The 14,879-nt window shown below is 49.3% G+C and overlaps 2 protein-coding genes and 2 long non-coding RNA genes across 8 annotated transcripts; 2 read left to right on the top strand and 2 right to left on the bottom strand.

The window, feature by feature from the left end:
• Positions 1-23: 23 nt before the first annotated feature.
• Positions 24-3,751, bottom strand: LOC105697404 (transmembrane protein 104 homolog). Of its 2 annotated transcripts, none has more exons than XM_012420686.1 (6): positions 2,853-3,751; positions 2,307-2,428; positions 2,093-2,222; positions 1,563-1,937; positions 1,279-1,456; positions 24-1,199 (listed from the first exon to the last, which is right to left on the bottom strand). In XM_012420686.1, exons 1-6 carry the CDS (start codon positions 2,889-2,891, stop codon positions 490-492), a joined length of 1,554 nt encoding a protein of 517 aa, XP_012276109.1. In that variant the 5' UTR covers positions 2,892-3,751; the 3' UTR covers positions 24-489. The 2 variants fall into 2 exon arrangements, with proteins under 2 accessions (XP_012276109.1, XP_012276110.1); XM_012420687.1 differs by having other exon boundaries at positions 2,138-2,222.
• Positions 3,752-4,245: 494 nt separating this feature from the next.
• LOC105697405 (actin-5C) lies at positions 4,246-9,003 on the bottom strand. 3 transcript variants are annotated; one of them, XM_012420689.1, is made up of 2 exons: positions 8,853-9,003; positions 4,246-6,209 (listed from the first exon to the last, which is right to left on the bottom strand). In XM_012420689.1, the coding sequence occupies exon 2, from the start codon at positions 6,185-6,187 to the stop codon at positions 5,057-5,059; it is 1,131 nt and encodes a 376-aa protein (XP_012276112.1). In that variant the 5' UTR covers positions 6,188-6,209; positions 8,853-9,003; the 3' UTR covers positions 4,246-5,056. The 3 variants fall into 3 exon arrangements, with proteins under 3 accessions (XP_012276112.1, XP_012276111.1, XP_012276113.1); XM_012420688.1 differs by lacking the exon at positions 8,853-9,003 and adding an exon at positions 7,040-7,177; XM_012420690.2 differs by lacking the exon at positions 8,853-9,003 and adding an exon at positions 7,075-7,165.
• A 312-nt stretch (positions 9,004-9,315) lies between these two features.
• Positions 9,316-11,743, top strand: LOC105697450. 2 transcript variants are annotated; one of them, XR_001103830.1, is made up of 6 exons: positions 9,316-9,719; positions 10,184-10,287; positions 10,365-10,646; positions 10,748-11,112; positions 11,219-11,265; positions 11,363-11,743. It is a non-coding gene; the product is annotated as an uncharacterized LOC105697450 (long non-coding RNA). The 2 variants fall into 2 exon arrangements; XR_001103829.1 differs by having other exon boundaries at positions 11,219-11,280.
• A 441-nt stretch (positions 11,744-12,184) lies between these two features.
• On the top strand, positions 12,185-13,573 carry LOC105697451. The gene is made up of 3 exons (XR_001103831.1): positions 12,185-12,297; positions 12,704-12,792; positions 12,888-13,573. It is a non-coding gene; the product is annotated as an uncharacterized LOC105697451 (long non-coding RNA).
• The last annotated feature ends 1,306 nt before the right edge of the window (positions 13,574-14,879 follow it).

Genomic DNA, 14,879 nt, shown 5'->3' with positions numbered 1-14,879 from the left:
ATACATATAGAGACGGACGCACGGCGTAAATTGTCTATGTCGCGACTACACCGTCGTTTGGCAGCTTTACGATAACCATTCCTGTATGTAAAAATATCTAAAACTCATTTAATACAAATATCCCTTCGCTCCGTTTCTCTAACCACAGGATCGCCATTCTGGCGAATATGTCGTGCCCTCTTTCCCACCACCGGCGTGAATTCTCACAGAACTGACACAAATCAATCGATTCCCTTATTTTTCGCTGGAGAATCTGTTGCTTCTCTTCAAGATTAATTCGATCGGTACTTCGGAACCCCTTGTGCAACAAGTTGTAAAGTTTAGAAACCGGTGCCTCCACTATAATATTCCGCATGAGAGATCTATCTTCCATTAAAGCGTATCAAAACACCGTATCTGTCAAAATAGAATCTTTTGATCACTATTTCACATAATTAACTCACTTCGTTAACCTGTCGTGGTTAAATGCGATATGTAGACACGTATGCGTCACGGTTCCCTCCAAGAAGAAGTTAGGTGTACCTCGATAAAGTTAACCGATACCAGAATCATGCTAGCAATGGACCAGAAAATGACAAACAGCAACCAAGAGTTGCCTTTGAAAGGACTTGCGAATTTATTGGTCACACCGAGTCCGATCACTTTGTTGGTTTTTCTTCTGGCATAGTAAACTAGGAACGTAGGGAACAAATATTGGATGCCAGCTCCGGCATAAGATCCAGTTATCCCGACAAGAATCGAAAGATCTTTGGTGACCATGGCTATAAGATATGGAGGTAAGACTGCCAACACCGGGAAGATGATTTTCCGCAAACAAATGTTATACGTCGTGTCACTGTCCAGAAACAAACTCTGCAGATTGTTGCGTAAGGTGATCGCTATAATGGGGAAGTTAGTACTTAAAGTAAAAACCGGAAACAGCGCTAGGAAGTATTCAATGGTCACTATGAAAAAGTTGTTACTCTTCGAACAATCTCCTGACTCTCGTGGACCAAACTGTAGGGTGTATAGGTCTTCGAGGTGTTCGAAGGCAAAGGCTCCTGTCAGTGCTAGCAAAAGATAGAAAAAGGCGATAGTGAGATAGTCCAACGCCAGAAATCTGTTGATTTTCGACTTGTTGGAAATTGGTGCTATCAAAGCTGGCAACGAGTGGTGGCACATGAACGAGTAGACACACGCTCCGAAGAGGCCTGGGATTCCTGAAATAATAGGAGGAACAAACGGTAAGTTCTCAGGTAAACCCTTTCAAAATAAATTTGAAAGCCTGTTAAATCTAACCAGATACATTAACCGGTACCGGCTTGCCCTGTGGTCCATCGACTATCAGCTTCTTCGTGGCGTAAATGATCATGATATTAAATGCGAGCCAGCGCATTACCGAGGTCAACATCTGAAGATACTTGGTTTTTTGTACATCGAAGAACACAAAGGAGCCGAGTGAAAGGACAAAGACAGTCTAAAAAAAGAATGAAATAATGCATGTAAAATGTATCGACGAGAAGAAAATATGATTTCAAGAAAAATATTTCTGGCCTCTTAAGCTTCGATATTATGTAACTTACAAGGGATATTCTGTAAGCATCCAATCGGTTCAAAGGTGAATACTCCCAACACTTTTCAGTATCTGGAATCGTTTCGTTGCAAGTTAGGTTTGTCGGTTGATACGTGCAAGCCACATCAGCTATCGACTTGGCGACTGCTGCGCCGTAAATACTGAGGTCACCGTAGAGGTACATTGCGAGGCACAGATAAAACAGCGTGGTGCCCATTTTGTCAAAGAAGATTCCAGCCATCTCGCCCATTTCGATTTTTTCATGTATGACATAATAACGATAGGATGCTTCATTTCGTTCAGGAGTAGTAGGCACGGTGGCGACTAAGGGAGTGTCCTCCGAGTCGGAATTCGATGGGCCAGATTCCCCGATCGACCGCAGCATCTGTGATAGAAAAATCGCGTTGAATAAAATTTATCATTGTACTCGTAATTTGGTCTTGGGTATTTTAAACTTTAGTCCTTTTCGATAGCATAAATCGTCTACCCGCAGATAGAACATAAGCGAGACGATATCAAAGAAATAAAATCTACCAAGACCTCGAGTTCAATTTCGTTGCAGGATAAGTCACTCGTGAGACCTACACGTTTCCGATGTTGCATACGACGCCATGTGGCAATAGCATTAGCCGATGCCATCGTCTCGACGACGAAAGTAACGGTTATGAAACTGCAATGAGATCAAAAAACATACCCAGTGAATATCTACCATAGTATGTAAGCAATATCAAGTAAATAACTCCATTATCGCTACCTTATAAAAGCTAGTACCAAGATAATACATAATCCAAGAACCCATCCTGCCCGACTGAATACAGCTGGTAAAGTTAACGCACCAGTTCCAACAATTAGGTTAAAGATGTATACAAGGCCAACCTGAAAGTCAAAAAATAAATGAAACACGCAAGCAACACATAATCAAAGTACACAAAATGGAAAATATTTTCGGAAACAGAATTTGAAACTAAAAGAATCGCGCTAAAAATTAAAAATTCCAAACATACGTATCGAAGTACATATAAATAATCATAAAACTAGAATCAAATAGATTAAATCAGTTAATCGCCAGCGCGAATAAAAATCATAATGTAGCATATGACAGTTCAAAATTCGACACACTGAAAATACCGCCAAGCTCTACGTAACAGTACGCAAAATAAATGCAGAAAAAGAAGTACAGATGCAAGGGTGCACTGTTGTCACAGCTGTCATCCTTTGTTTACAGTTTACAGGTTATGTCAAATCGCGTAAGAGGTTATATTACACCCGGAGACGAGTTCCTGCTGCGGTAGTAACTCACCCAGGTCGAATACTGGTCACGAGGATTTTGCTCGGGCATCTCGGCTATAATTTCGCGGCGAAGAGTGACGGAACGCACGTGGTTTATTCCGTGAGCTTACATGACGCGCGTCAACAATGGTGCAGAACGCTCGAGCCTGACCTCTGGTATCCGTGTATCGTAGGAATCGGCCAGAATCGAGACTAACGAGCACCACGTTTTTCTCGGTTCTCGAGCAGTTAAACTAAGAGCTGGGTTCCCCACTGGATAAAATGAGCGTTTTATTCAGTTATATTCCTCTTCTCGAGCCAGCAAACGTGGCATCTCGCGATATCCGTTCCCCGAATGGGAGCGGAATGATGCGCGTGGAGCTTTCCACGCGATGCAACCACGGACGCTCGCAATTCATTTACAATTAGTTACTCGCGATACTAGATAGATACCCTCGCGCCTCGATTATCATCCCTTGACTCATCGCAGGCATTGAGAAATTAAATGCGAGTGCGTATCTCCCCTTAGTTACGCGAGAATAGATAATCCTGGCAATCGCGGTGAACTCTCGAGACCGATTTAAATTATCGCGCTGGTTTATCGACCAGGGCGACGGTGGCGCCATCCATCGGGAACGCCGTCAATTTCTTAGCAACGCCACGCTCGTCCTGCAGATAACGAAAGGGTGAACTACCACCGCTTAATTACGTTCCTTTCAATATTCCTATGTAGGTATCGGCAAGACTTAATTTCGACAATCTATAAATTCGCTTGCAAGTCTTGTAAATTTTGATTACAGGAAAAGGACAAAAATCTCGCGTAGAAATATCACCCCCGCATTCCATTTCCCGCGACGATCGAAAAGATTTTGAATTGATTCCAATGTCTACATGCGCTACATGCAATTCCAATTAACAGAGCACATACAATTACCAATATACTTCGCAAACCTCGGCGTGGAGTCTCCGCTTGCTCGCAAGTGACTTATTTAAGAGTAACTTAGGCATACTCGTTGAAAATAATTTTATTGGATTGAAAATATAAACCTAATCCTTAGAGAATAATTATCGTAAGTTTTAATCGCAAATCTTAGGTTATATAACGATTAATGACATCGGAATGGTACAAAAGCTACGGCACGAGCAGAGCAAACGTGAGGACCCACAAGAAGGAAAGTTTTTGCGAAAGCATCTCCCTCTCCGCGGCGGACGCGAGTTTTCTATCATCGGTAAGAGTAAAAGGGAAGCTAAGATACGTTCGAAGCGAGAAGAGTCCCTCTCGATACTTTTACATAAAACCAGGATGAAAAAAAGAGAGAGAGAAGAGAAAATAGGATTTCTATATGTCCCACGACTCGGTCTCGCGGGGATGAGAGGCGTGCGCGTGCGCGCGCACACACATATACATACACATACTTGGCGAATGGTGGTTTTTGCAAGATTTTATTTTATAATCCCATAAGTCTAAAGTAGTCTTTTAAGGTTGTGGTCTTGCACAATACAATGGGAATAAATTATAATACTTTGGCTACGCTTTGCGGGGTCGAAACCGTAGTGTCTTTCGGTTTCTCGTTCCCTTCTACATCGAGCAAAGGTTGGCCATCCACAAGACATGGTACGTTGAAACGTGCTCATAAACACAAGCGTAGAAATCGTCACCGCAATCATCATCTCCAAGGATATCCGCACCCTGTGGAAGACCAACGGCGTCGAAACATAGACAAGGGAAAAAAGAAAACGAAAGCTGTGTCGCGCTTAGGAGGGTTAGCTAAACGCTACCGTAGGCTGGCGGGTTACTCCAATATATATATAATACAAAGAGGATTCTCTGGAGAGAAAGAGAGATAGGGTGGGGGACGAGAGGAGGGAGAAAAAGGAACGAAGGCCCGAGCATTTTTAAGATATATAAATGGTGTCTAGTCAAAACGATGAATGAACGAAGAGCAAGGGGTAGAAGAGTAGTTGCAGGAGCAGCCCCCCGCACCCGGGCCTCCGGAGAGAGGAACTCCCCTTTCGGAGGAAGGACACGAAGGAGGCCGAGAGGGCCTCGCGGAAGTTGCCGAAGAGTCCGCCTGGTAAAAAAAACTGGAGTACGGAGAGGCTGCGCGTCCTGGACCGCGATACGAGAGAGGAGGTGGTTGGGGGGGCGCGCGTTCGTGTATGTGTGTACGTGTGGTAATGAGGGGGGTAAGATGCGCGAGAGGGGAGAGAGGAGTAATCGCGAGGATCTCCGCTTTAGAAGCACTTCCTGTGGACGATGGACGGTCCTGACTCGTCGTATTCCTGCTTGGAGATCCACATCTGCTGGAAGGTGGAGAGCGAGGCGAGGATGGAGCCTCCGATCCATACGGAGTATTTCCTCTCGGGCGGGGCGATGATCTTGATCTTCATGGTGGAGGGCGCGAGGGCGGTGATCTCCTTCTGCATCCTATCGGCTATTCCCGGATACATGGTGGTGCCTCCGGAGAGGACGGTGTTCGCGTAGAGGTCCTTACGGATGTCGACGTCGCACTTCATGATGGAGTTGTAGGTGGTCTCGTGGATGCCGCAGGCCTCCATCCCGAGGAACGAGGGCTGGAAGAGGGCCTCGGGGCAGCGGAATCGCTCGTTCCCGATGGTGATGACCTGACCGTCGGGCAGCTCGTAGCTCTTCTCCAGGCTGGACGAGGAGGCCGCCGTGGCCATCTCCTGCTCGAAGTCGAGGGCCACGTAGCAGAGCTTCTCCTTGATGTCGCGAACGATTTCTCGCTCGGCCGTGGTGGTGAAGGAGTAGCCGCGCTCGGTGAGGATCTTCATGAGGTAGTCGGTCAAGTCGCGGCCGGCAAGGTCGAGACGAAGGATGGCGTGGGGCAGGGCGTATCCCTCGTAGATGGGCACCGTGTGCGAGACGCCGTCCCCGGAGTCAAGGACGATACCGGTGGTACGACCGGAGGCGTACAGGGAGAGCACGGCCTGGATGGCGACGTACATAGCCGGGGTGTTGAACGTCTCGAACATGATCTGCGTCATCTTCTCGCGGTTGGCCTTTGGGTTAAGGGGGGCCTCCGTCAGAAGGACCGGATGCTCCTCCGGCGCCACTCGGAGCTCGTTGTAGAAGGTATGGTGCCAGATCTTCTCCATGTCGTCCCAGTTGGTGACGATACCGTGCTCGATCGGGTACTTCAGCGTCAGGATACCCCTCTTGGACTGTGCCTCGTCTCCCACGTACGAGTCCTTCTGTCCCATGCCCACCATGACGCCTTGGTGCCTCGGCCTGCCGACGATCGACGGGAACACCGCGCGCGGAGCGTCGTCTCCGGCGAATCCGGCCTTGCACATACCGGAGCCATTGTCCACTACGAGGGCGGCAACTTCTTCGTCACACATCTTGACTTTTTTGTGGTTTTACCTGAAATTTTTCAAAGCAATTAGTCGAGTTATCGAATACCAGGTTGCAATTAATCTACGATTAAGTCCCGTTTCAGGAACGTGCAACCATGAATTCCGGTATTTGACATATAATAATCGCATCAAAATCGCCATCACCGATCCAAACCCTGGCGTCGGATATTCTATTTCCATTCACAGGGGAAAAAAAAAAAAAAAATATATATATATAGATAAAAATCGTTTCAATCTCTCTTGACAGACGCGAAATCCCGTCGATCACGTTATCGGCCCGTCTCCAGTCAAGGACCGTGATAAAATTCCTCGGAAATACTCGCCGGGGCCCCGGTGTATCACGTGACCGGGGCGCAGTCAAGATGGCGGCGAGCGAACCACCTCGCCCGGCAAGTGGAAATCCGATCCTTCAACGTTTCGATTTCGCGAAGCCAATCAGAAAGCTTTGAAATGCCGAGAATGCGAGACGGGCCGCCAACGGTTCTTCGAACCCTCCAACCCTTTCGAATGCAGTCATGCCCACCAACCGCACCCTGCCCCGCCCAGCCCCGGTGCGCCGACGGTCGATAACCGGCGCATCTAGACTAATCCATGCTCCCGGGCGTGTTTCCAATGGCGGCGCATCCCCTGCGGGAATCCCAGGTCTAGCACGAACTAATCACCGCGCGAAGAGGGTCGAGAAAACTCGCGTCAAGAGACGTGTCACACCAAATATGGCCGCCGGTGCTCGAATGACACCCACTTTCCCGGTTCGGAACAATATTCGGTCAAACTGGCCGCGCACTTTCCCTAGAGGGTGTCCCGGGGAGTCCCCGAGTCGGTAGTCCGCCAACTTACGTTTAGTCGTGGGTAAAAGAGAGAAGAGTATTTACAGGGGGTGACGGTCGACGTGACGCGCTACGGATCACCACTCGCCGGCAATCCTTCCTAGCACCGAACACGGAATGTACCCGACAGTCTGCCCACCACTTGTATTATACGAACGCAGCCGTTAGCCGTCGCCCCCACCATCGACCGCTCAGCCAATAAGGGCAGGACACCCTCGACCAATCCCGGCTTTCTTTACCATATATGGTATTGAGAGTCGCGGAGGGGTACCCCCGCCGATTCCCGACCCCTCCCAGGCTACGCGACCGTGGCGCCCTCCGTCGCCCGCTCTTCCGACCGGCGCGGACGTGTCCTTTCCCCTCTCGTTACACGTTACTCTTCAATGTCAATGGATCTTTTCACTCCCCTCGGTCGCTTCCGATCTGCGTTCGTACGATCCAAGGGCACCGACAGGGATCCTCCTAGGGGAAACTTCCTAGGACTTTGGTCTTTCACTCACAGGGTTCGCAAACCTGGTGCAATTTATGTAAAGCATGTTCCTCGAACACCAATTAAGTCAATTAAATGGAAAGGTTCTCATCGCTCAAAAGATAGCAGAATTACTAGAGATTAATGAATATCGGCTCGCTGGGAAACATCTACTCTGGGATTCTTAGTATTTAGGTGGAGATAAGAGCTATTGTTTTTATACCCATTATATCTACTTATCCATGTACCATTAATTCTGTCCAAACTTCGCACTTGAAGTACACGCAATTTATATACTATAATTGATAGATTCAAAGGCTTGCCAAATGATTGTCGAGTGAATCGATGCTTCGAAATGTCAATATCATCGTGTGTCCCCAATCTCTTTCTATTCTTATCGATATATCAAATTCATATAAATTTTCTCTACACGATCACCGGCATTGATAATCTTAAAAAGAAATAAATTTACGTAGCTCGACTCGATGCCCTCGATCCTTCTTTAAGACATTAATATAATCCTTGTAAGACTACTACAACCAATTTTAACGTTATGAGAAAATCTCTTCTCGAGTGCCATGAATTAAAACTGCTTCTCCGAGGTTTTCCCAATCTACCCGATAACAGTCTCGACTATCCGTCGCAACATTCTGCAAACAGGTATCAGCCAATATTTAATGATTACCAACCAAGGGAAACCTGGAAAAAAAAACCACACAACTTGCACAATATCAAAAGAAAATTGAGAAGTACGAGACAGGTTTCCCTCCAGCTTTCCCTTGGTTAATCGGTGACAACAAGAAGAGAGGTTATGTACAAGAGATGTTAAAAAGCTGCCCCTGAGCAAGTCGCAAAGGCCGCATATAGATTCGATCAAGGAAAACTATATATTGGCACGAGACACGGGACAGATCATTACTCAGAGAGCCGATGACTCCAAGAAACGATTCTTCCGGAGATCGATCATTTCCGCATAACTGACGGACGTACAAGAAGCGGCTCCTTGGCACGCGGCCGTACACGAGGGGATGCAGCTTCTAATAATAGACCGGTTCACATCGACCACCTGCGCGAGGCGTGCGTCAGAAACGACCACTTGTCCCCGCGGAACAACCTGTCGGATCATCCACGAGACGAAAACCGCGTCAAAGAAGGATTCATAAAAGGAAAACCGATGGAGCTAGCCGACCAAGTTTCCTTCCACGAGGGAGCAACGCCCCGGGCCAAGATGGCGGCCACGTAGCCGGCTCGCCGTTGAGCCGGCTTTCTCCCGGTAACTTTGACAGTTCGTGACCGAGGCCGAGAAACTCGCTCAAGAAAGATGCCGGTGGTCGACGCGGTCGCGATGCCTTACCTTTATAGGGTCACGACCAAAGGAGAAGAGCCGACAAGGAGGCTTAGCCTGGAGTTGCCCAGCGACACTAGACGGACACGCGAGTCGACGCACCGAGCCTCGAGAGTCGAGAGACGACGCGAGTTGCGAGCACTGTGACGGGAATGGCGGAATCCTCGGCCGGGGCCCCCGTCGAGTGAACTCGCCCAGAGGGGAGGGAGGTTGCCCGCGGCCACCTGAAAAACCCTAGAAATGACGGACCCCTCTTTACGATACGACCTTCCGGGCCCGGAAATGGATTTCTGGAGACGCGATGGACCCTTTGATCACCGGATATCACAGATTATTGGCTTTCTAGTCGAGATTTCACCGATTTCTCGAACGGCGGGCTTCCACCTGCCTCCCCTCCGGCGACACAGTGGACTCGTCCGGCTTCTCCCACCACTCGGATTCACAGCCTTGCCATATAAGGGCATAAAACGAATGCGGCTCTCCCATTGGTAGAGCCGTCGGCTGCCGGCTAGATTCTCCAAATGCCGCTTCAAACTGTACGATATGCCCGGCATAAAGCCTCGTGCGAGCGTACACTAGATGAGAGCCCTGACTAACCGCCACCGCTTCCACCGGTGATGGTGTGCGTGTGTACGGGTTTAGTCGCTTTGTCTGCCTCCCTCTGCAGCCTTTCGGACCTGCGCTTGTGTAGGTGTACCGGCAATACTCTTCGAGATATCCCGAGCGTTCACACGTTAACGGGAGTGATTTTTGAGCCTGCGGACGCGCTCTTGGACCTCTTGGAAGAAGACCCCTGACCCATCTCCACATGTCCAAGAGCGAATTAGCCTAGGCGTCTCCGTTCATGATTCATCCACGTTTCTTATGTCGCTTTAGGTAACGAATATACGAATATACGAATATGTTTTATTGGACGCCGACTTTCTCGGGCGCGCCGATGAAAATGAACGTCGAGCCGCATTATTAAGACGAATGTTCCGGAATGGTCGAAGGGATCGCCGCCGTCTCGGTAAAGCTCCGGCTAACTGCGCTTCGCGACGAGTACGACTTAATGGTCTTACATTATGCAAGATTGCCGGTTTAAGTAAAACCATTAACGTTTAAAATCGTATTTCCAATCCGGGGACGGTCCCGTTGGGCCCGAGCGAGCATTCCGTGCCTTCTCGTGGATCCTTGAACCATCGCACGCGAATCGTGCACCGACTCTAACGGTGAGCATTATCCACGTAGGCCGATATTAAATATCTATGGAACCGAAGAGTCCTGAAGTATCGGTCGATCGCACGAATAAAAGGCTGGAGAAATTAGCTGAATGTATTTTAAAATCGGAACGTTTTTAGGTTAAGCCCTTGTCCCGCATGCTCGAAGAAAAACGGACGCTTCCAGGTACTCGACGAGACGAGACTTCGAGATGCTTCCTCAAGGCTTTATACATATGAATTAGGTATCGACTTTTATATTTATGTAGCGATGGGCTTGTACGGGGCGTAAATAAAAATAAATGTGACGCGTATGTTTCAGCACGGTGTCCGAAAACCGCCTCTCAAAGCGAATTCTAGTCTCGACCTGGGCATTTACATCTGGGTGTTGCCGCGGCTTGACCATCTCGACCTTGTGAGTTTGATCGACGACGATCGCTTTTCGTGGTCGGTTTGCAGTGTTGGAGGAAGTGGACACCTTGGTTCCCCTTTTTTTATGAATGATCACTCGGCTCGTTTAGTCGCTTCGGGAGCCCTGGTTCTGGTTAAAGCGGATGGAACGATAGGTCGAGACGCGTCACCTAGGGATCAAGGTGCTGGATAGGTGGGAACTGAATTTTTTTTTTAGATCCGATGGAAGTGCCAGATGAGCGATTGTTACGAGAAACGCATTGCGAGATTATTGTAACGTGTTTTCATTTTTAGGCAGAAGGATCCGGAAATCTGGAAACGCCCAGTCGGAGCAGAACCGGCCGTTGATCGTGTGAGGTCGATGAAGAGGCTTGGGAAGGGTCGAGCTTTAAATTTTGAGTGGGTGAGAGAGATTTTTCTTGTTTTAGAGGGGCAGGCCTAAAGATAGATTCAAGGGCACGGCTTGGGTGCAGTGGGCTATGACCACGTCGCGTGAAAAGATCGGAGCCCTCGTAGGATTAGTGCGTGTACGAGGGTGGGCGCGCCCTAAGGACGGAGCACTGTGCGAATCGATATTCGCCACTTGGAGGCCCTTCAACCTTGTCGCATTAATCTCGGCCAGGATGTCAATGATTTGCCCCAATGACGTCCGGTAAGAGGTCAGTTTGCACGAAGAAAAAACGTAAGATGCATGTCTCTAATATGTATACGTATATTCTTGCAACGTGTATTAAAAACGATATATATTTTTTTCATTAAAAACAGGTATCAACGTGGTGCTATAGAAGTCAACGTTCGTCGACTTGGAAGCGGTATGTCCGGTGAGGGTATGAATCTGGAATCTCGAAGAAGTTCGACGGAGCGTGCACGGTTTTAAGGTGGTCGTTAACCCGGGACCTTTATTCCTAGGTCTCGAAAAATGGAGGGGACGTCGACGGTCTCGCCGAAGATCCGGGAGACTCCGGGAGACTCCGGGGCAGTCTCCGGTGCGTTGAACTTCCCATCGTACTCCGTATTGATTTCAACGGCACCCCGAGACTCGAGCCAGACGTTACCAGCCGTTACCTACTCTGCGTGGCTCGCTCGTGGACATACCCGTTCCCTTTTTGCCGATTCGAAATGGGCCCGAGGAACGGTTCCTGATGCTAGGGCACCGAGACCGAGCCATGGCTCGACCCGCACGGCGCTTCACTTTCACTGGCTACGTACTCTACTACTACGTGCATGACTTATGCATGGCTCCGCGCTTCCCGCTGACCGTGCTTCCTTAAACGGTGCGCCACTAATTAAGAACCTTTCCATCTCCCCCGACGGAGAAGCGGTCCATTTCGCTTGAAATACCTACATTAATTACACGCGATTTAACGAATACCGCCGTGGACGTGCCGGCATTAACGAATATAGTCTAATGTTTTTATCTATGATGATCGATAGGAGGAAAACTAGGCGCATGGCTGCGGGAGAAAAAATACTTGTCGGCGCGGAGTTGATACCGCCTACGTCGTGACGCACCTGATATTTCCAGGAAGCTCTAGCGTGACAGGTACATCTGAATTCCTATCTAGGTAGGCCCAATAACGTACTGTGACTAACTGCGAGGTGTTTCAACTCTAATTTTCGGGCAATTTACTTCCCAATAGGCGTGGAATGTTTTCGCTAGTCGATTAGAAGCGGTAATACATATGTAATTTATTTCCTCAACCTAGATGTTCCGAGCCTGATCACGATCAGGTTAGGTAGAAAGTCGGGATGCGGAGATGCCTAGCCGTTGACTTTCCCAAATGATAGCGAACATGTGAAAGGGGTACCATTTGGCAGAGGTGGTCTCCCGCGAGTTAAGTTAGGTAAGCAGGTTGAAAGCAGACATAATCGGTTAATCGTCATGGCGATGGCACGACGAGGCCTTACGCAAGGGCGAGTAGGCCTTGACGGGTCCTTATTTGGGAGCAAGGTCGAGGCGGTGCAGGCCATCGGGTTTCGAGGACAACCGGACTGAATCGGGAGTCGCGACGAGTCCGATTCTGGATCTAATTCTCGCCCCCTCTCACTCTCTCTCCCTCTCTCTCTTTCTCCATGTTGGCACACTTGGCCAAAATGGATCGCCTCGGCAAAATTTGCGCGGGACGACGCCAAAGACAGGCCGTATTTGGCGCGTCTGTGTTTTTCTATTCTTAGCCACTTACGACGCTGCTCAGCGAAGGCGCGTTTTAATTTCATCTCATTAACGTCATTTAATTCCCTTGAATCTAGATGCAATCGATGCGAATGCCTGATCGGGAAGAGAGGATTCACCTGCGCCAACTCGGGGGAACCAACCCCAAGGTGGCTCGGAATGCTTGGTAATATAAAGAGTTTTCTTTTTATCCGCGTATAGGACTTGCTTTCGGGTACGCTCGATAACGAAATCGCTATATTTAGTCACTATTTCTCGCAGATACGGAGAATCCGGTGACGCAGCTCGCCGGCCGATAACGCCGATTCCTCTCCGGAGTCGACCTCGATGATCCGGCCGATCGGAAGATTCCTCCCGTACCGCGTGGATTCCAGGTCGGTGTCGAAGAAGTTGCCGTCACTCCGATGACCTCATAGAGAAAACTTGCTCTCGCCGCGTCCGAGGACTCCATAATCCCCGCCAGTTTGCGAGTCCCGTCGTCCGTGACAGTTATGTCGATAATGCCGAACGGCGCCGCAATTCCCAGGACGTCGAATTCGACGCCCTGACGCGCCAGGTAGTTCCCCGAGTCCTCCACATAATTTTTAATATTTTCGGCTATATATTTCTCCGTGTCCGCCGGACGGAACGATTGAGGTTCTCGTCCATTCCTCGATCTGGTTAATTTTGATGGCTAGACCCCAAGATATAATTATTCATTAGCAAGCATAAAGGGGGTGATGCTCGAACTGCTTATCGGAGAGGTTCCGAGTGGTAAAGCCGAACCAAGCGTGACTCGAGATCCGGACTCGAAATACGTTCCGGGGAAGTCTCGACTTATGGTCCCTAAATTTCCTTAAATTGCAGGCTTTAAGCCCAGCCGGGTCTCGAGTCGAGGTTAAGGCCATGCCTTTATCGCTTCTTGATGGCCGGGTCGAGATGTAGGCCCAGTTTTACGGGGAATCGGGTACCCACGAGAGAAAGGAAGCCTGGGAATAGAAAGGACGTTCCCTTGGCATGAGCGCGCGAGAATTCCGTCGAAGCCGCCTCGAAAACCCGGTGCCGTCAACCTCTTCTCCCACCTGGCGGGAAGAAACTCCGATTTAAATTGCAAATGATTAATTACCTGGCGCGCGCGGGCACATCCGCTCGTCGCGAGAGCGGCCGAGGGAGTGCGCGGGAACGGTCTCCGCTGCGATTCGCCCGCACCGCTCCACGTGACCCCTCCGAGCTCGAACTTGAACTTGACGCGTATCTAGAGCGACGCGCTCCGCTCGCCCGCGAAATTCAAACGAGCAAGCCTCGACGAAGGTTCGATCAACCCGGAAAAAAAAGGAATCTCTAGTTCAAAGGAGAAACGTCAACGATTTTGCGAGCTTTGACGACCAAATATTTCGGGGAATAATTTAAGCACCCAGTCGTGGAGGGTATTCTTAATTCACGGTTCTCAGCAAAATCTTCCGAAGGTCACTCGTTGTGCACGTCCCGTCGATACGTTATGCGCACGTGAATACACGCGTATATGCCGGTCGTTTTGCGGAGCCTCTCTTGCAACGTCCGCAAGAAAGTCTCGCTAAAGAAAGGACCGATGTCATGTAGGATTCAGCCCGGCACTCGTTAGTCGACGTCCTTCATCCTCTCCTCTTCTTCACCGCCGTCTAGGCGTCTGGATGCCAGACTTTTCTTCCTCCCTCCTCTCTGTCGCACCCACCTACCCTGGATCGCACTTTCTCTTCCCTTCCCTCGCGGTGGGTCGAACCTTGGCCTCGCGTTGTCTCGCTTCTTCTATTCGCGGGTCTTCCCTTACTTCTTCTCTCTCGGTCCTCGGATAGTATATTTGCTTGTGTTCCAGACGCCTGTCTGCACGCGTCGCGTGCACTCGTATGCACTTTCTACACGTACACGCGACTCCACGGAGTTTCTTCGAGGACACGTGCGTGCTCCTCCCATTGAAGCGATCCCGCGTCCCGATTTAACGAGCCTCCACCTCGAGCTTCGCGTTTTTCTCGGGACGGAGGAGTTCCGATTGACACGTCGGATGTTCCTCGTTCACGCGACGTGGAGAACGTAATTTCTGTATTCCCTGTAAAAACGCATTCCACGCACGGCTGATATTCTCAGGAATTTGTACACCACATACGGAGTATTCAAAGGCCAGCGTGCGGCCTTCAAATCTGTTCTGTATTTTTTTTTTGCCCTTTGAGATTCCTTTTTTATGGCCACTTCGTTGCTCCGCAGTTACCCTCACAATTAGCTGAATTAGCTCGTGTAATT

This window comes from Orussus abietinus, unplaced genomic scaffold (assembly GCF_000612105.2).
Source record: "Orussus abietinus isolate OABI.00-Male unplaced genomic scaffold, Oabi_2.0 scaffold92, whole genome shotgun sequence".
Lineage (NCBI taxonomy): Eukaryota > Metazoa > Arthropoda > Insecta > Hymenoptera > Orussidae > Orussus > Orussus abietinus.
Note: the sequence above shows the minus strand (reverse complement) of the source record. Positions and strands in the feature narration are given on the sequence as shown.